This window comes from Acomys minous (assembly GCF_964271855.1).
Source record: "Acomys minous genome assembly, chromosome: 12".
Lineage (NCBI taxonomy): Eukaryota > Metazoa > Chordata > Mammalia > Rodentia > Muridae > Acomys > Acomys minous.
The window spans coordinates 16337811-16357664 of record NC_140493.1 but is presented as its reverse complement, the minus strand read 5'-3'; the positions used below and the strand labels follow the sequence as shown (position 1 = coordinate 16357664).

General features: G+C 47.9%; 1 protein-coding gene across 1 annotated transcript in view; it reads left to right on the top strand.

The window, feature by feature from the left end:
* The window catches only part of TBC1D22A (TBC1 domain family member 22A), a 281680-nt gene that overhangs the window by 80474 nt on the left and 181352 nt on the right, over window positions 1-19854 (top strand). Inside the window, exons 6-8 of the mRNA XM_084748944.1 lie at window positions 4781-4909; window positions 6808-6870; window positions 17704-17818. Of these exons, the coding sequence (XP_084605070.1) occupies window positions 4781-4909; window positions 6808-6870; window positions 17704-17818 (307 nt within the window). The remainder of the gene's footprint in view (window positions 1-4780; window positions 4910-6807; window positions 6871-17703; window positions 17819-19854) is intronic.

Sequence of the window (19854 nt, the reverse complement as noted above, 5' to 3'; positions counted from 1 at the left end):
CAGGCGGTTTGCATATGAACGCAGTGGGAGGGAACACATTGATTTTTGTGTCACTGGGACAGTTTGGATTTAAGTATCTGCATGCATTGTTTTACATTTATGATTAGTGTTTTTATAGCATGCTAATACAGCAATTAAGTCTTCTGTAGTTCTGTCATTTAAAATTCATTGCATACTTGGATGTATTTCATTTGCATAATTTCTAGTCTTGCTTAATTATCAAGAGGCCTCCACTTGCACATGTGTTTTTTCCTCTAGGAAGGGGATGGTAGAATGGGTGGGCCTTTTATGATGGCATCCTTGCCTTCTAGAATTTGTGTTTCGTTAGGTTAGTATTCAGGGAGCCGGAAACATCCCAAGAATGCTCACTGTGTCCCCTAAGGATGCCAGTAATTCTCCGGTGCCTACCCTGCCCCTACTGACCACCCTGTGACCCCACTGTTCTGAATTGCTGTCTGGGCCTAGGTTCTTCATTCAGGCTGTTGAATGCAGCACCAAGCCTTTTTCATCCGACAGGCTCTGTTTTGGTCTTTGCCCAGCCTGGACCTACTTCCTGCACACCTCCAGGCTCTATCTAGTTTGCTGTTGTTTCTACCGTCACTAGCAAAGCAAGCCATGACACTGTGCTGACTTAGTCTCCCTCTGAAACCCTACTTCTGTGTCACCTCCTTTGGGTTTCATCATGCTGCCATCATCCATTCATCCAACAAGCATTTGCAGAGTGTCTGCGATAGGGGACATCTGTGAGCTGAAAGTGAGAGCTTCCATTGTGATGGGGCGAGATGCAAGTACCTTGAGTAGGGGAGTTGGCAGAGGTGCTTGATGATATACATGGTCCTTGTGGGCCTCCCTGAGAGGAGACATTTGAGCTAGGAGGGTTGTGCAGCTGTTTGGATACATAGTCTGGTCCTTACTGTCCACACTGAGTACAGCATAGATCACGTAGTCCTCTTGGTCCCCTGAGTGGATTGGCATGAGTGATGAAGAAGGATGACCGAGCAATAGCAGAAGCAATACCCTTGGGGGCTGAGACAGCAGAGGGAGGGTGGAGCCTGCTGAGGGCCGTGGGCTTGTGCAAGGGTTGCCTCTGGCCCCAGACATCCTAGCAGCAGTTTATCAGACTTGAAGCCAAGGGGCCAGCCCTGTCAGTGTCGTAGGCCTGCTTCAGCTGCGTGGCCCTACATTTCTGCACTGAAGCAGCCAAGGAACTGGTGTGTGCTGCATCCAGATGCTGCGTTCTCTGCAAGCTTTATTTACAGAATCTGCTAAGAGTTGCCTGGCCTGTGATTGGAGACAGTGGATCCCAAAAGAGGAAATAGTGAGTTCAGAGGGAGACCCTGGGGCAGGGAGGTGTGGTCTTTGAGGTATGTTTAACCTCTTAGAAGGCAGGAAATTTGTCAGAGTGAGGGGAGGAGCAGGTGTGCTTGGCCAGGGAGGAGGGCAGACCAGGCAGGGCCCAGGCAGCCTAGGATCATATCCTGAGTGTGACAAGAGGCCACTGGGAGATTGAGAACTGCTGTGGCAAAGTGGTCTGTTGTGAGTCTTCAAAGCCTTATACAGAGATAAGTCTGACTAGGCCTCTGGTGGAGAAGGTGTAGAGTGTAGAGATGGTGGGGCATGTGCCTCTCACATGGACAACTCTCTGTACTCTGACTTCTCCCCAGAGTCACCTTCTTCCCCATATCGCGCAGAGAACACAGGTGTTGGCATCTTTGTGTGACAAGGCCTCTGTGTGAACTGTGCCTAAGCTCTCTGTGAGTTTGGGTCAGCTGGCATCCCTGTCAGGTGTGGGCTTGCAGGTTAAGGGCAAGGGGTGATGTGGTGGGGAGGCCTTAGCTTGAGTCCAGCCTTCCATCGCCATGGCTCTGCCACGTCTGTCTCCCCATCTGAAAGCAGGAACGTTGATCCCTCTAAACAGCTAGAACTAAAGGAGCACTGAGGTGCCCTGTGCGTGGTGGGGAACTACACCTTCCTCAGAGATGTGGATGGGCAGTTACCAGTCAAAGAACAAGATGTATCGTAGAAAACTATTGTTCTTTATGTTCTCACGAACTGGAACTGAGATAGCTCCAGGAGAAAGGAGGTGCGGGCAAAGCCTACCTCCCGGATGGGTTGTCTCTGGGGCAGCCTTTAACTCGATTAAGAAATTCCTGTCACTGCATCTGTCTGTATCCTACCCTCTTAATTTAGTGCCTTTGGCTCAGGGTCAGGGCTGTGTCCCTGGTGTCTCTAGCAGTAAGAGCTCTGTTGTGATGTCCACAAGTGTGTTGCAAGTGGCTCTGATTACCGGGTGGGTGACCCTCGTGCTGGTTGTTGTCCTGTTGGTGCTGCACCTGTTGTGTGAGGCTGAACACGCAGCTGCATAGTGGCAGTCTCCATTCTGCAGAGAAGAGAGGGGAAGCCAGTGTAGCAGTTGTGCTTCCCTCTTGGCCAAGTGCTGTGCCACAAGTGTGAGCCTTTCCCTCGAAAGCAGTCAAGCGAGCGTTTTGCAGTTTGTTCACCTGCGAGTTGTGTTTAACACGTGTGTAACAGGGCTGCTGAGGTGTTTCAGTGGTCCCCTCCTGTGGGCTCCTTGAGAATAAGCATTAGGATCTGTGGTGCTCAAAGCTCAAATGTAGGAGGAATTCCTATCAGGAAATAACCAGACATTCTTGGCCAATGTGTGTTTCCAAATATTGGATGATTGGAAACAGTGTGTTAGAAATGGGACAGGTTATGTAAGTCTGTGTAGAACATGGCGTGGCTGTGCTGCCTTCAGGCTGATGTCTCTGCAGGGCTGGTGGGTATTTTCACAAGGGCTCCATAGTCAGTATGTCAGCCCACGACTCACATAATCACACGCAGGCATGCAGTGCTGTGGGCACTATACAGGAGCAGCCACACATTATTGAACAGGCAGGTACGGTGTGTTCCAGCAAGATGCTATTTACAGAAGCAGGTGTGGGTTCAGTTGATGTCTCCTGTTGTCAAATGACACTTAATCATACTGGGACTATGGTTGTGATTTTATCTATCTATCTATCTATCTATCTATCTATCTATCTATCTATCTATCTATCTATCTATCTATTTTGGGTTTTTAGAGACAGGATCTCACTATGTAGCCCTGGCTGTCCTGGAACTCTCTCTGTAGACTAAGTTGGCCTTGAACTCACAGAGGTCCACCTGCCTCTGCTTTCCAAGTGCTGGGATTAAAGGCATAGGTTAGCTGTGCCTGGCGATGATTTTAGCATATGAGCCTGCCTGCATGTTGAGCAATGGTTATTTTCCTGGAAGGACTAGTTGTACATCAACAACTGGGGCTTTCTCCAAGTCAGGGACTGATCTTCACCACAGGACGACATTACTGGAGTACAGCAGTCCGCTGCAGGCAGGGGTGAGGATGCTTCCCACACAGGCCTCCCCTGCAGACCGGAAGGAAGACAGTGACCTGACTGGAAGTGGACTGCATCTGTGCTTGCCCTTTGCTGTGTCACCCACAGCCTCCTGGGAGATGCAGATTCTGACCATGTTCTCGAGGACAGCTACAAAGCATGGTGAACGTGGGAACTTTGGCTGGAGCAACCACGTGCCGACAAGGTTGCAGAACAGCTTGTGCCTCACCCTCGTGTTCAAGGATTGGCTGCCCCTGCTCAGACTGCCTGTATTCACCTTGATGCACCGAAGCAGCAAAGCAAAGCTCCCGCCATTGGGTCTCCTCTCCAGTTCTGAGCCTCTAGGTCACTATGGCCAGGGGAATGGTGTATCCATCTAGTGTGCTCCAATCAGTGCTGGCTGAAGAGTGAAATGGTGTCATCTCCTTGGAAAAAACATAGCAGTTCCTTAGAAACTTCTGTCCACATTCCAGTGCAACACCTCTTCCCCTTGCAAGTCAGCCCTGAGAAATCAGAGAAGCATTCTTCCACAGTCTACAAGAATACGCAGTGAGCTTTGCGCAGGCATAAGTAGCTTTCCAGAGCTGTGTGGTTTTACACACACCATGCAGACTCATCCCCGAAGGTGGCAGAGTCTCAGAAGACAGTGTGTACACAATCCTAGGTTCTGAGTGAGTCTGTTTGGAGAGTTCCAGACTGACCCGTCAGCCCCAGTGAGAAACTAGCACTTCTAGGGTCCAGGTGTGAGGACTGGTACAGGTTGCAGAGAACACCATCACGATGAGCGATGGAAAGTGCCTCCTGTCTTTCAGCTGTCTGCAGCTCTCCTCGAGGCCGTAGGCCTGTGCTTAAAATCAACAAAGTTTAAGGTTATACCTTATGTATCATATAAGATTAATTTAAATTGTAGGAAAAGGAAACAGATAAGAAACCACATAAAACACGTTGGAGGCCACTGCAGCCGCCTTCTCCTTTCTGGAAATGTGTCCGTTTTATGTATTGCATAGTGCCTGGAGCCCCAGGGGCTTTGGAGAATGATGCACACCTGCCCACATGACAGCTTTGTGCTCATAAATGCAATGTGTGTGTATGTGTGCATGGTGTGGAGCCATGCGTTTTAGCATCTCCATACCGTGCTTTAGGAAGGAACCGAGTCTGGGTGCCATCAGACGTCTTTTGTTGGATGTGAGTGGTAATTTAGAGCTGGTTGGTGACACTGGTGGGGAGGGCTGGTGGTGTGTGATGTCCCACCGATGTGTTCTATGCAGACTGCTTTTTTCACAGAGTCCTCTCTCCTGTGTTAGGTGGGTCCCAACATGCCTGGGTCATTCTGGACTTGAGCTCTTGTTCTTCACTCTTCTGATGCACAGTGATCATGGATGCCTGTGCTTCTTTTGTTCCCTCAGGGTTACCTTCCTGCCAATGTCGACCGAAGACCGGCCACGCTGCAGAGAAAACAGAAGGAGTACTTTGCTTTCATCGAGCATTATTACAACTCTAGGAATGATGAAGTTCACCAGGACACGTATCGTCAGGTGTGTGTGAGGTCTTTCCCTTTCCCACCTATCACTCAGTACTGGGATTTGGAGCTGGTTTGTCAGGGACTTGTTTCATCTATCAGGCTCACAGATTTATATTTTCTAACAATCAACATTTGAAAGCAATTAATGGCATTTGCTACCAGCGACAGCCTCTGGCTTGTTTGAGTTCCTTCTCTGAGGTAAAGCATGAGGCTTGAGTCAGGTTACAAAATAGATGCTGAGATCTGTTAGTGATGACTCATGCCTGCTTTGGGTGATGGTTGGCACGTGGTGCCTTGGCTTGTGCTTGGCCCTCTATAGCCTGCTTCTGGAGGACATGTGGTACCTCGGCCTGAGCCCTGAACTAGTGCCTTCCTGCATTTGGCTGTCATGTATTTGCTCTCACTGAAGGTTTATGTCCAGGCCACATGGAGCTAGTTAGAGATAACATTTGCCTGGTTTGGCTTTCTCTCTTTTGGTTGGTCCTGCTGACTATGTGGCCTTTCCCCTATTTTCCCAGGCCTGTGACTGATGAGGCAGGCCGGGGGCAGGATGTGGGGTATGATGCATGTGCTAGCCTGTCTGCACAAGAAACACATTGCCTGTGGCTGTTGTGTAAGTTGTCCTTGCTGCTGTTGGGCAGAGGCAGGTCAGGCCTACTTGTCATCTTGCAGGAGCCCAGCACACAGTGCGTCTGTCCACAGGACTGTCACAGAAGAGAGCAGTGCACTGAGGGGGCTCCCCAGGATGCCCTGCTAGTGGACCTGTGCACCCTTGGCCCTTACCCAGGCCTGGGCTCCTGCATGTGGCCCTCCTGAGTTTTCTGACCTTGCTGGTCTATGTGGGTGTCCTTTAGCAAGGCTGCTCATGGTCTGTCCTTTACTTATTTCTAAGCTGTGGTGATACTTTTGTTTTACTTGTTTTTAAAAATTAAGCCTGCCTGAACCCTTACAATGTATATTAAATACATACACATTGATTGTTTTTATATAGAAAAAGTTTCCTTCTGTGTACTCTATGTGCATTTGCTTCTGGAGTTTATCTCATCTTGTTCCCTTGTGCTGAGGACTCAGACTCTGACTGTCTCCAGTATCCCTTGGAAGGACACAGAGAGCAGGCTGTGTGTGTGTGTGTGTGTGTGTGTGTGTGTGTGTGTGTGTGTGTGTGTGTGTGAATCTAAGGGGCTTACTCTTGGCTACAGGCCAGCTAGTGTCAGTGAAATGGCAGACTCCATTTATTGCATGTTAGCTGCCTCTTTGCACATGGACAAGGATGGAGCTAAACTGTTTCATCTCCTTTGGGTTAAAATATGCTTTTCCCCTTTGGTCTGGGCAGGCTTGCACTACTGTTATGGGGTGTGCTCCTGGGGTGTAGAACCATCCTGTGGTGCCAGCCGTGCTCAGGGTGCTCCTGTTGGGCCACCTCTTGACCCCACAGGCAGTCTCCACTGTAATGCTGGCAAATATCGCCAAGATTCTCGTGTCAGGTGCTCAGGCAGGAGTCTGCTGACACCAGCAGAGACTTTCAAATGCTTTCTTTAATGTGTCCTAGATTCCTCATGGACACTGAAATAGAGGAGAATGAGGCCTGTGTTACAGACAGCCCTGTCGCAGCTGAAACCCGAGGCACTATCAGTGTCCTTGAATCACGTCCAGTGTCAGGTTGGAAAAAAAAATCAATGTTCACTGACTGCATTGGCTCATGTTACTGAGGAGCTGAGGGCCCACTCTGTTTCTAGCCATGCAGCAAGCACTGTCACTTGAGGACAGGTGAGCCTTGCTCAGGCGGAGTGTGCTTCTGGGTACCTCCTGTGGAGGAGCCTGGTGACAGAGCAGGTTAAGGACAAAGCACATGTGATGTCAAGGACTGCTCTCATCCCATAAGATAAGCATGTGTCTCTCCTGCATCTGCAGATCCATATCGACATCCCTCGGATGAGCCCGGAAGCGCTGATTCTTCAGCCCAAGGTGACGGAGGTAAGAGGAGTGCTGGCTGGGGAGTGCTGATGCTGGTCTGTGTGTGCTGATGCTCATTGCATCCGAGGGCTGGGTCCAGGAGCCCCCAAAGTCCATAACTAGTGGGCAGTGGGCATGGGAATCTCTGATAGTTCTCAAAAATATTTTTTGTGTGTATAACATTGGTATATATATATATTACATGTGTGAGTATTTACAGCAGAAACTTATGTCCTTGAATTTAGGAGTTAGAACTCCTCCAGTGCTGACCAGCTGTCTCTGAGTTTCAGGGTTCTGCTCCCCCAGCTCCATTTCTGCCCCGCCCCCAAAGTGGGCTGACTTCTATTTGCAGTTCTTTGTGACTTCCAGTAAGGAAGCAGTGTGGCGTGACTGTTGTGTCTTGAGCTGTTCGTGCCATTCTTTGTGCGTTTCAGTCCCTGCAGCTTGTGCTTTCTTTTATTTGTGTAGCAGTCAGGATGAAGGCTTGGGTACTTCCTAATGTGGTGCTGTTGGGACAGTGTTGCTAGAATCCTGTCTATTTGTGCAGCTGTAGCACTGTGAGACGCTCTCCGAGGCTCTCAGGCTAGCATTAATGTGTCTCCTGGCGGGGTCTGCAGAACAAGTTCCCCTGCAGCACCGGAAGCCTGCATCTCTACCTGTGGGCAGTTTTTGGAACATGGCCAGGCCCCTGAGCTTCTGTCTGGTAGATACTCTCACTGTGCCCCTGGCTCGCTTTCCTTGGCTGCTGCGCGTAAGGAGCCTGTCTGTAGATAGAGATGGGCGTCTGCTGTGTTCCCTGTTCTGGGAAATGCTTGTCACTGTGTCCCACCCTCTTTCTTTTTTTCACCCATTAAAAAATAAGTTTGACATCTTTATATGTCTGGGGTTCTAATTCTTTGATGGTTACTTGATAGGACACTCTCAGCTCTGCTGAGTTGAATGTGATGCCCTCTTAGGTTATTATAAGATACTTTCTTTAAGAACTTTCCCCACAACATCTGTCTTGTAAGTGCTCTCTCATCTCCACTATGTGTTTAATTTGTAGCTGATGGCAGCACCTATGGACAGTTGGTCACAGTGGGGACTGTGCAGGGATTTGGGCTCATCACCTCAGTGCTCTGTCTGTGCCACATTCACAGGCATCCATGGGGACATTAGTGCCTCCTTCTTTCTCTCAGAGTCAACTGGGTCATTTTTTCTTCACTCATTCATGTCATTTTCAGAATCAGGATGCCAGTTTTTTTTTTTTTTAAGTCTGTTTGATTTGTGAATGGAATTGCATGGACTTTTTGGATCTGCTCAGCAGGTACTCTACCACTGACCTGTCTCTCCAGCCCTATTTTTACTTGTTATTTTGAGACTAGGTCTGTCTAAGTTGTCCAGGGTGGCCTTGAATTCACTCTGTAGCTTGCACATGCCCTACATTTCAGATCCTCTTGCCTCATCCCACTAAGTAGATGGAATTATAGACCTGGACCACCAGGCCAGGGCAAATCTTTATGAAAGGTCTTGTGTATGTTTTATTAGATTTATTCCTAACCTTTATATTTTTGTCACTAAGGTAAGTGTATCTCTTTAAAGTAGACTTACTATCTGAAACACTTTGTTTTTCATCTTTATTTACCCCCCACTAAATGCATTTAGAAATGTGGACATCCCTTGCTTTCACAGTAAAGCTGCTAAAAAATTCTGGCATTGCTGAAGTAAAAGTGCTCGTAGATTGTGGAGCACAAAAGGGGAAAATGAGTTTGCGTAGGCCTGGCCGCTCCGAGGCACTTCTCCCTGATTGCCCTTCTCAGTGGTGTGCTTACCGCGTCTGGAAACAAGGGGAATGCATTATGACCTCTTCTTTACTTAAGTTTTTCTTTAAAACTGGAAAATAGACGTTGGTTTGTCTTTGTATGTGTGGGTTTTCCCCCCTGCAAACTTGGCACACTGCTCATAGAGCTGGTCTTGTGGCCTCTGGTCTCAGTTATGGTACAGAGTCACTGTCATTGCTTTGTGGTCAGGCCTTAGCCCTCTTACTTTGAGTATCCCCCTTACAGTGGGCTTTCCTTGGCCTCAGACTCCTCCAGAGGTATGAGGTGTACATATTTAGCAGTTGGCAGGGCTGGGCTGAGCAGAGGCTGTGCAGCCTGCAGGACAGGCAGGCCTCTAGGAGAGGAAGGCATACTAACCAGGCTGGCCAAGGGTGACCGCGGGTAACTTAGGTGTGATTGTGTATTTGGGGATATGAAGTGAGGAGCAGGGGATTGAGGGAAAGTGCTGAAAGGTGGGTCTTGTGTTGGCCAGTATGCAGGAGCTAATTAGATTTCTGGCACCTTGGAAGTTGGGGTCTATCCACAGTGACAGCAAATCTATTGCCATGGTAGCTTCATGAGATAGCAGTTGATTACTGTCTCTGGAGCTAGTTGTTTGTTAGACAGTGGTTGCCACTGTGGGCTTGGCTTTAACCCCAGGGTCCAAGCAGCTGCTTGGGTCTCTGGCTCACGTTCGCATTCCACTAGCAGGGAATAATAATAAGACAGAGATGGGAAGGAACAGGTGCAGCCCTTCAAAGCCGTGTGAGTTGGCAGTGCGGTACTGCTTGTCACCTAGTTACTTAGCTTGGTGACATGGAGTTACTTTGCTGGATGGGGTCTGGGAAAGTGAAGCTGGGTTGTGAGTGCAGAATCTCACATGGCAGCTTGGTGGGGCTCTTGGGGGTGTTTCCTGAAATCAGGCTTTTTTTTTTTACTCTAATATTGTTATTTGAAAGAAAAATCACTTCTAAGCCATCCTTTGCTTTTTAGTCCCTGTCCATATTGTTGAATTAATTCCATCATAACATGACCTGTGACACTTAGCTGTTTTGGCCAGTGCTGTGTGTTGAAGACCCATATTCAAATGCAGATGTTGGCAAGGTCAACATCTGCCCAGTGGCCATTCTTTCACAGCTGTCCTGTTGTCTGCCCTCTGCTTCCTAGAGCAGTGTCAGGTTCAGAAGTAAGTTGCTGTCACCAGGTTGCTGCTGGGCTGTGTTGTCTTGTTCCCATGAACAGACTCGGGTGTGAAAATACAGTTTGATCTACAACTGTGAGTGGCTAGAGCAGCCACCTGTGCCTGGGAAAGAAGGGCTGTTCTTTAGATGCAGATACCAATGGAGTACCGGCCTCTTCTGTTAGGCCTTAGTGTTTTAAATGGAGTGGCAGTCTGCCCAGATTTAGATCCTCGTCCCCAGGTGCCTGCCTAGGTGTGGTTGGGATGGGGGTGGGGTTGAGGTCTGGGGGCATGTGCTCTTCCCTGCTTCCAGAATGCTGCCCTCCTCCCATTCAGGCCTCCTGAACCACAGGTGCACTTGTGCTTGCCAGGTGGCTGAAGGCCCTGGCAGCAGCCACTGCTCCCCCTCTTGCTGTAGCTGTACTACAGACTCCCCACCCTAAGCTTTGAAGGACAAGAACTTCATTTGATGTTTACTGCCCTCATCACCATGAGCTGTGTTGAAGTGCTGAGTAGAAACCACCTTGCTGTTACTCTCTCCTTGGTCTGCAGCTCTGCCAGAGAGAAGCTGGTCCCTCTTTCTCACTGTGCCTTATTTCTTCTCATTGATTTTCTTCCCCCATATGGGCATGCTGCATTAGAGCAATGAACAGTGACACTGGGTGACATGTCCACAGCCTGGCAATATTGGGGCTGAAGTGTCACTGGATGTCTTAGTTATTGCTCTGTTGCTGTGAGGGGACACCATGACCAAGGCAACTTACTGAAAAAAGCATTTAACTGGGGACTTGCTTACAGTTTCAGAGGGGTGAGTCATTGTGGCAGGGAACATGGCAGCTGGTGGCAGGCATGGCGCTGGAGAGGTAGCTGAGAGCTCACATCTTTTCTCAAAGTTGCAAGCAGAGAGAGAGAGAGAGGGAGGGAGGGAGGGAGGTGGGGGGGGGGAGCGAGCACGCACACCTGGTGTAGGCTTTTGAAACCTCACAGCCCACCCCTAGTGACACACCTAGGTCAACAAAGCCCCATATCCTAATCCAACTGGGGACCAACCACTCACATATATGAGCCTATGGGGCCATTCTTATTCAAACCACCACACTTGGTGTCATGGTTCCTTTTTTCTTTTTTTTAAATTTGTAAATGGGGCCACAGTTTAAGAGTCCAGGAAATCTTTCTTGCTATTGAGTCGATTCATCAAACTTTCCGGTGTCCGTTGGGTAGGGGTTGATCTACCAGTCATCCCTCCTTTCTATTTTATGACAAAGCCATCAGCTCAGAAGGCTGCTTTTAACATATACACCCAAATTAAAGAAATCTAAGGGCTTTAATCGCAGGTCCCCATCATCAGGCACAAGACAGGGAATGTTGCTGGTGTCTTTGAAGTCCCTTCTTGTTCCATAAGCTCCTTTGTATGATACAAGTAACCTCTGGTTATGGCGGCTCTCCAGTTCTTTGTCATGGCTTTGCCAGGTGGCACATGTATGGATTGCCCACCATGATGGTGGACATTGGTGAAGGGTGCCAGTGTGTGCGCATGTGGAGTGCTCCTGGGCAGTACACCACGAGTCTATCTGTCCTTCAGGATGGTGGCATTGACAGATGATGCAAGCGTGTGCTAGTTAGTTTGTTTCACTAGGGTTTTTTGTTGTTGTTGTTGTTGTTGTTCATGTATAAAGTACATAGATTGGATTTACCCCATCATTACCTACTTATCTGTTGCCTATTCCTTAATAGTCCCATTTTTACTTTTTTTAAAAAAAGCTAATAATACAATTCAATGGCTTTAACTAAAACATACAAGTGAGGCACTTCGCTTGTGTTTCCTGCCATTAATTATCTTTTCTTATTATTTTTTCTATTCTTTTCTTCCACTTGTTCCATTCCCCCAACCCAATAATCTCTTAATTTCTTCTACTCTTCTCTTCCTCTCCCTCCTTTCCTCCCTGTCCCTCCCCCACCTCGTTCTCGCTCTCTCTCTCACACACACAACCATATTCCACATATAAGAAAAACATGATATTTATCTGAGTCTAGTTTATATCACTTAACATGATGCACTCCAGTCCCAGCCATTTTCCTGTAGGTGGCATAATTTCTTCCTTTATAATGGAATAAAACTTCATTATGTATATATACCACATTTGCTTTTTCCACTCACCTGTTAATGCATGTCTGGGATGAGCCTGTAGCTTGGCTGTTGTGCATAGTGTTGTATAAGCATGCTTAATTCTGTCCAGCTAAATACTCAGGAATGGTGTCACACGATCCTGTGACAGTTCTATTTTGGGTACTGATTTCCAAATGGCTGCACCAGTTTCCATTCTTCAGCTGAGGCAGAATGTGTCCTTTCCCCACTAGTATTAGGTGTTTTAACGGTAGCCATTCTGACTTGGGTGAGATAGACTTTAAACACAGTTTGGATTTGTTATTTTCCTCACGACCAAGGATGCTGCACATTTGTTGATGTATGTATTGGCCCTATGTATTTCCTTTCCAGGGTCCTGTGTGTTCAGTTCACTTGCTCATGTGTTGATGGGATGAGGCTTTGGTGGTCAGCTTTTTGTGGGTTTTGTAGATTCTGGATTCCATGCCCTGTCAGATGGCAAAGCCCTCCTCCCGCTCTGCAGGCTGAGCTGTCTCCTCTGCTGGCTCCTACAGTGCTGCTTATCAGTTCTTGCTGTGCTGTCCCAGACTGCTGAGGCCCAATCTTCTGCTTTCCTCTACAAGTTCAAAGTCTGAGGTCTTATTAAAGTCTGTGATCCATTTTGAATTGATATATTTTTTTAATTGGGTGAGAGATAGGCTATAAGTCATTCTTCTGCCGTGATCTAGAAGAAGGCTGACGTCCTCTCTGTGCGTGCTTTAGCACCTGTATAGGCAGTCAGGTGGGTATAGCCCTGCGGTTCCTTTCTGGGTCTGCTGATGCAGTCCCTTGCTCTGGGTGTCTGCTGCTACACTAGTGCTTTGCTCATCTTGTTCCTGTGTCTCTGTGGGGTTATTTGAGGCCAGGCACTGTGAAACCTCCATCCTCGTTCCTTTCCTTCTGCCTTGCCCTTCTGCACCTCCATTTCTGAAGTGGTTCCCATGTGGAAAGCCAGCTGATACCTGTCTGCTGTCTCTCAGACTTTCCAGTGTGCTGAGGCTCCTTTAGCGGGTCTTGGCTCCCTTAGTTTTCTGCCTTTGTCCTGACTTGGCCTTGATTATTGTAGTCTTGAGCCTGGTGGGCCAGGCCCAGGCCGCCCTCCCCTGGTTCTGTTTCTTGGTTGCTCCTACCTTTCCTTTGTGTGAAAGTTGGCTTGTTAGGTGTTGTGGACTTTTTCAGCTGTGTCTGTTGATCAGGTTGAAGGGAATTAATGCTTTGTTTTTGTGTTTACTTAGTTTTTGTCTTTATTTTTCAAAGATTTATTTTTATTTTATGTATATGAGTGTCTGCACCACATGCATGCAGGAGCCTGCCAAGGCTAGAAGAAGATGTGAGATCCTTTGCTACTACAGTTATAGACGATTGTGAGCTACCATGTGGGTCCTCTGGAAGAGCAGCAAGTACTCTTAACCACTGTGCCACAACTCCAGTCCTCTTGTCTTTATATTTTTAAAAGTTTCTTACTTCTATTTTAAAATTTTTGTTTACTTATTTATTTGATATATAAGGGTGTTTTGCATGCATATATGTCTGTGTACCATGTGTTTGCCTAGTGCCCACAGAGGCCAGAAGATGGTGTTAGATCATCCTGGGACTGGAGTTACAGGTGTCTGTGAGCTGTCATGTGGTCTGGGCATCAAACCCAGGTCCTCTGCAAGAACAGCTGGTACGTTTATTTGCCCGAGTCCACTCACTAGCTCCTCTTGTCTTTAATTTTAGACAAAGTTTTTTTTTTAATGCTGACAACTTGTTAAATTTACTGAGATACATTCTTATAGTGTCTTTTAAAATTTCTATTTCATTGTCTTATTTTTTATTGTCAATATATAGAGTGCTAATGGTGCTAGGGAGGCAGTGCAGTTGGAGACCTGGGGTGCTGATGGTGCTAGGGAGGCAGTGCAGTTGGAGACCTGGGGTGCTGATGGTGCTAGGGAGGCAGTGCAGTTGGAGACTTGGGGTGCTGATGGTGCTAGGGAGGCAGTGCAGTTGGAGACCTGGGGTGCTGATGGTGCTAGGGAGGCAGTGCAGTTGGAGCCCTCTTGATTCACAGTGTGTATTTCAGGTGGTGATATGGTTGCCTTTTGAGACTCACTTTAGGCTTGTCATAGGCTTTTGCTTTTTAAAGATTTATTTATATTATTTGTTTATGCACGTGTCTGTGTGAATTTATGCTGTGTGAGTGCAGGTGCCCATAGAGGCCAGAAGAGGACTTCAGACTCCCTCGGGCTGGAGTTAGAGGCATTTGTGATCTGGCTGGCATGGGTGCTGGAAACCCAACTTGGGTCCTCTGCAGGGCTAACCATGCGTGTAACACTGAGGCAGCTCTGCAGCCCCTCCGCTTGTTATACATGCCTGTTTATTCCAGCATTAGGGGTTAGGATTGGTTTCATCTTGGCCTCCTGTGCTGTTGGAGTTTAAAGCATGTGAGCCCAGGTGTTCCTCTAAGGGACCCCATGGTGGTGCTGTGTGCTTTGTGGTAGGATTGGGGTGTTTTCCCCCCATTTCTGACACCAGAGTTAGTACCGAACCCTGAGCACGGAAGCTTTTTACTGTCCCCCTGTTTTCATTTTGGTGTGCAGAACATTTTGGCTCCCTTGTGTGCTGAGTGCTGTGTTCTGGTTTGCTGAGGAGGCCTGTGGTGGAGGTCTAATAAGACATACCAAATAAGGATAAGTGCTCAGACCATGTGTGCTTGTAGGTGTACATGTGTATGTGGAATGCATTTGTATGTATACATGTGTATGCGTATGCTCACCCATGCTGTTGTGTATTAAGGTTGGAGGTTGCTGCTTGGATATCTTTCTCAGTTGCTTTTTCACTGTGTTTCTGAGACAAGTCTTCACTGAATCTGGAGCCTGCTGTTGGTAGCTTGGCTGTCTGTCAAGCCCGAGGGGTCCACCCACCTCTCTCTCCCCTCCCAGTGCTATAATTCTAGTCATGCTCCAGAGAGCTCAACTTTCTTTTATGTGGGTGTTGGGATTCTGAACTTGCGGCCTCATGCCTGCATGGCAGGCACTTAACCCATGGAGCCCCAGCCCCAGCCTGGCCTCTTGATCGCTTCAGCCTTGGCGTCACAGGTGGTAGTGACACATTGCATCATGGAGTTTCAGAGAAGATCCTCTGAGAAGAGTTCCGAGTTTGGTCTACTTTTATTGCAGTCTCCCTCTAACGGAGATGAATGCCAAGAATGGCGAGCAGAACCTGTGGGCTAATGATGTCCCTGAGAGCTCATGGTCAAGGCCTCTCAGACCAGTCTGTTTCCAGTAAGCGCGGCCATGGACAAGGGTCTCTGTGCCTCACGCCCTCGGGTGGATGCTGCACGCTTCCCCACAGCTCTTCAGCACGAGTTAACATGCTGCACCTCATACGATCTCCTTACTTTGCTCTGCTCTTAGCTGACCCTGCTCCAGCCCTACTCCAGTGAGCGCATTGTTTCTACCCTTCTGCTCAAAGTGCTAGAAAAATCCAAGGGGTTTTCGTGGAGCTGTGGGCTATGGCCTCATGAAGAATGAGCCCCCACTGTCCCCAGGACACTTCCAGATGGTATGACAAAGAAATTTCAATAACTATTAAGTGACTTTGGCATCAGGACTGGTTTTGCAGTTCCAGCCACCACTCACTGGCTAGAAGTCAGCCTTACCTTATTCTCCGCTGCCTGTGCCTGTGCGGTTCTGGGACCAGAGCCATAAGGTAGGAGTTTCAGGTTGTCAAGAGAGGTCCGGTAGAGTTAATTGTGAACAGCTGAACTGACTTGAGAGCTTTCCTTTGCTCATAAGAAACTGAAATCTTTCTGGATTTTTCTGAGGACTACATGCAGCCTGCTTGCTGTTTCAGGTGCAACAATGACCAGGAGTGCTGTGTTGTCAGCAGCTGGCCGAGGCCTGCTTTGATGTTCCCTCAGGGGAGTGCTGTCGCTTCTCTGCAGAGCAGCTGAAGGGCCTCCTAATTGCAAATTTGGCTCATCTGCCATGAGCTCTGTGCTACTAGTTTGTCCTCCCAGGAAGGTGCTGGTACTGTTGGGTGGTCCGAGTCTACTGTGTGTCCCACTGACAGAGGCTCGTGTTTGGATCGTCAGGCAAGCCCAGACCTTTGTCTCCAGCCCTCTCAGGTCTTTCATGGTGTGTGTGAGGCCAGGAATAGCATATGGCCTGTTTGTGGGTGTAAGCTCCTGGGTAGCTGTGTCAGTCTCCTATGCATTGAGGACCTGTGACGTAGTTCAGGTTTCAAGGTGTGTGTGTGTGTGTGTGTGTGTGTGTGTGTGTGTGTGTGCGCGCGCGCGCGCGCAAAATGTGGATTTGTTAGTGTGTATTTGTGCGTGCATGTGTCTCCAGTCAACACTGGCTTTCCTTGATTGCCTGCACTTTTAGGTTTTTGAGCCAGTGTGTCTCACTAACCTTGAAGCTTTTAGGCTGGACAGTGAGCTGGGGGGATTTTCCTGTCCCTGCCCCTGGGATAATAATTATAGCTGCCCCAGGCTTAGGATCCTGGCTGAGTTCCTTGTGCTTGCAGGGTGGCACTTTGTCTCTGAGCTATCTATCTCCCCAGCCTCTGAACTTGTTTTTATTTTATCTTAATTTTTTAGTGGTGTTAGTGATTGTCTGCAGGGCCCTTACACATGCTAGGCAAGTGCTCTGTTAGCAAGCGGTACCCCAGCCTCTGAACTTGTTTAAATATTCATTTCTCTCTAGGAAACTGTTGACTGATGAAAAATGTATATGAATCTATATGCATGAGCGTGTCACTCATTCAGCAAATATTGAGCTGGCGCCTGCTGTGCTACAGGTGGTGGCTGCTTGTTATTCACTAATGCTTTACTGGTGTGGGAGTGGGGGTGGTTCCTGGGCTGAGTTTGCCACCGGTAGGCTCGTGTCTGGGGATTGGAGGCTCTGCTTGTCTGGCCTCTAGGCCTCTCTTTTGTAAACCTGGGGGTTGATGTGCTTTCAGGGCTCTGTCATATTTAGGGATGCAGGTGAGGTGGAACTGAGGGATTAATCTGCTGGGTTCTGAGGAGGGTGCAGAATGTGGGTGCTGGTTAGAAGAGGCACTTAGGGGCAGGGTCAGAGTGGGGTGACCAGGACACTATCCTAGGGATCAAGGGACGGCCTATAAAGCCTTAGGTGTGGGCGGTCTGGGGTGGTGTGGGTCTGTTGCATCGTGATTAGTCTCAAGAGGGAAGATGGAGAAGAGTGAGTGTGATGAAAGATGTTGAAGTGGAAAAGTCAGCTTAATACATTCATGGCCCAGGGAGCTTGGTGCCTAAATGTGTCTTTTTGGATGGAGCTAACTTTCTAGGGAATTAAGAAATCTGCATACCTTGTGGAGATGTGGATCCGCATGTGTGCTGCATCTCTCCTTCCCTTCCTCCCTCCGTCCCTTCTCCCACTTCCTGCCTGCCCATTATCACTAAGGGCAGGGCTGTTGTCCACCAAGCCCTGGTCTGTTCTGTGTCCCTGTGACCTGCTGGTCTCCAAGGAGCAGAGAAGCTAGTGCTAGTGGTGGGGAAGGCCTGACTCCAGGGCTTTGTAAATACTGTGGTGACTGTGAGCCAATAAAAAGTTGAGATCACTGGACTTTTGCAAAGAACCTAGAATTGATATCTGTCTGTTTTGTGCCTTAGCATTGGAGACAGTGAGGAAATATTGATGGCATGTAGTTTAATTAAAAACGTGAGCGCATTTTAAATTTTTACTGTGTTCATTTCTTGCTTTACTGCCAATTCCATTTTCTTTCAGATTTTCGAAAGGATCTTGTTTATATGGGCTATCCGACATCCTGCCAGTGGATACGTTCAGGGGATAAACGACCTGGTCACTCCGTTCTTCGTGGTCTTCATTTGCGAGTACATAGGTAGGCACACTCCACAACACTGTGCCTCCTGGCTGCCCAGTGTGAACTTCAGTGGGTTTGCTATGGTCACCGCATACTTACACCAGTGCTGACGACTGCCTCTCAATGTCATAGTACTAACGAGTGACAGCTGTGTTAGGCAGGGTTCTCTAGAGAGACAGATCTTGTAGAACACTCTGCCCCCCCCACCCCCCCCCAGCTATATCTTTCTGTCTTCTAGAAAGGGCATATATTAGAATTGTTTACAGGCTGTTGTCTAGCAAAGCAGGAATCAGAGCGAGCAGGCGAAGAGTGCAAGTTTCCTTCTTCCCTGTCTTTATATAGGCTGCCAGTAGGGATGACCAGATTAAAGGTGCCTCTTTCCTCCTCAAAGATCCAGATTAGAAGTGGATCTTCCCACTTTAAATGATTTAATAAAAAAAAAAAGTCCCCACATGTGTGCCCAGCCATTTGGGTTTTAGTTAACTCCAGATGTAGTCAAGTTTAACAACCAAGAACAGCCCTGACAGTCATGGAGCGGGGCAGACTTATCCTTGAGGCCAGCTTTTCAAACTGCCTTTAAATCCTCACTTAGTCACTGCAGATATGCTCACACTCAACAGTGTCCCATTTTAAGCTGATGCATGGGGACAAGTGGGTCTACCTGGAGTTTGGTTTCTTGTAGTGGCCCTCAGCTCACTGGCTTTCAGGCCTGGGTTTTAATGGGTAAGCTTAGTGTGATAAAGCATTGTTAGTTCAGTGCTTTGTGTATAAGCTGTGAAGCAGTCATGCATCTGTTGACTTCAGCATTATCAGTAATACTGCTTCATGAGGAGATGAATTACGTGCAAACTGGTTAGCTTTGTGAGAGGTAGACTTAGCTATTACTCTCAGTTCTGTATCTTTATTTCTTTTTTTTCTTCAAGTTTTACTGTGGTGTGTGTGTGTGTGTGTGTGTGTGTGTGTGTAGGTGTAGGTTTAGGTAGGTAGGTAGGTAGGTAGGTTGGTTGGTTGGTAGGGTAGGTACTTGCCCCGGCATGCCTGTGGTGGTCAGAGGGCAATCTGTGGAAGTCATTTTTCTCCTTCCCACATGTGGATATTGGGGATTGAACTCAGATTTCATGCTTGGCAACAAGCCTTTTTACCCACTGAGTGTTCTTGCCTGCTCATGCATCCTTTTCATTATTTACATTAGAGTGGTAAACTGTAACATGACTTCACCTGCTCTGAGCAGTTTAAATTTTATAAAGCATCTGAGTAGTGATGTACACACTGTATGATTCACTCGTGAAAACAAGTTATGGATGTAGGAGGGGCCATGCTTCAGTTTGAGCATTGTGTTTAAAATTGACACTGTTTGCTCTCATGAGACCACTCCTTACAAGGCGCTGGCTTGATTTGTGTGGTTATAGACTGGAGCATTTCAGCCCCAGTCAGCCTCAGATCCTTTCTTTTCTGGTCATCTGGAGAGAAGGGATCACTCAAGACAGATCACCCCAAGCATGACAATACGGCCAGTCATTGAGCTGATTTTATCACAGGTCATTGCTAAGCAGAGAGGGAGAGCCACTGCTCACTCCTTACATCTGTCCTCTCAGCCTCCCATCTGAGAGGTAACAAGGGTGCTTCTGATGGTCCTGGAGTGGTAGGACCTCTGTCTGTGGCCCTTAGTTAATGGAGAAGATCAACCACAATCCTTGGAGGATTGATTGATGGTTGAGGCTAAATGGGCCATTTGATTAATGTGGTAAATAAGTTTGTTTTAACTGCTTTACCACTGACTTATATTGTAAGACCCAAGTGATTCTTAATGCATTTCCTGATTATTAGCAGACAGGGTGAGTGGCCATGACCGCGGTGTTAATTGTTTGGGAGAAACAGTGATTGGAGGAGGTAGGGACTGTGTGCTTTACAAGTCAGACCTGAACTGGGCACAGAGATGCTCTCGCAAGGCATTCCTCTACTTGAACAAACAAACACACACACACACACGCATACACACTCGCACGCGTGCACACACACACGCACAAAACATACATATATAAAGATACACACAC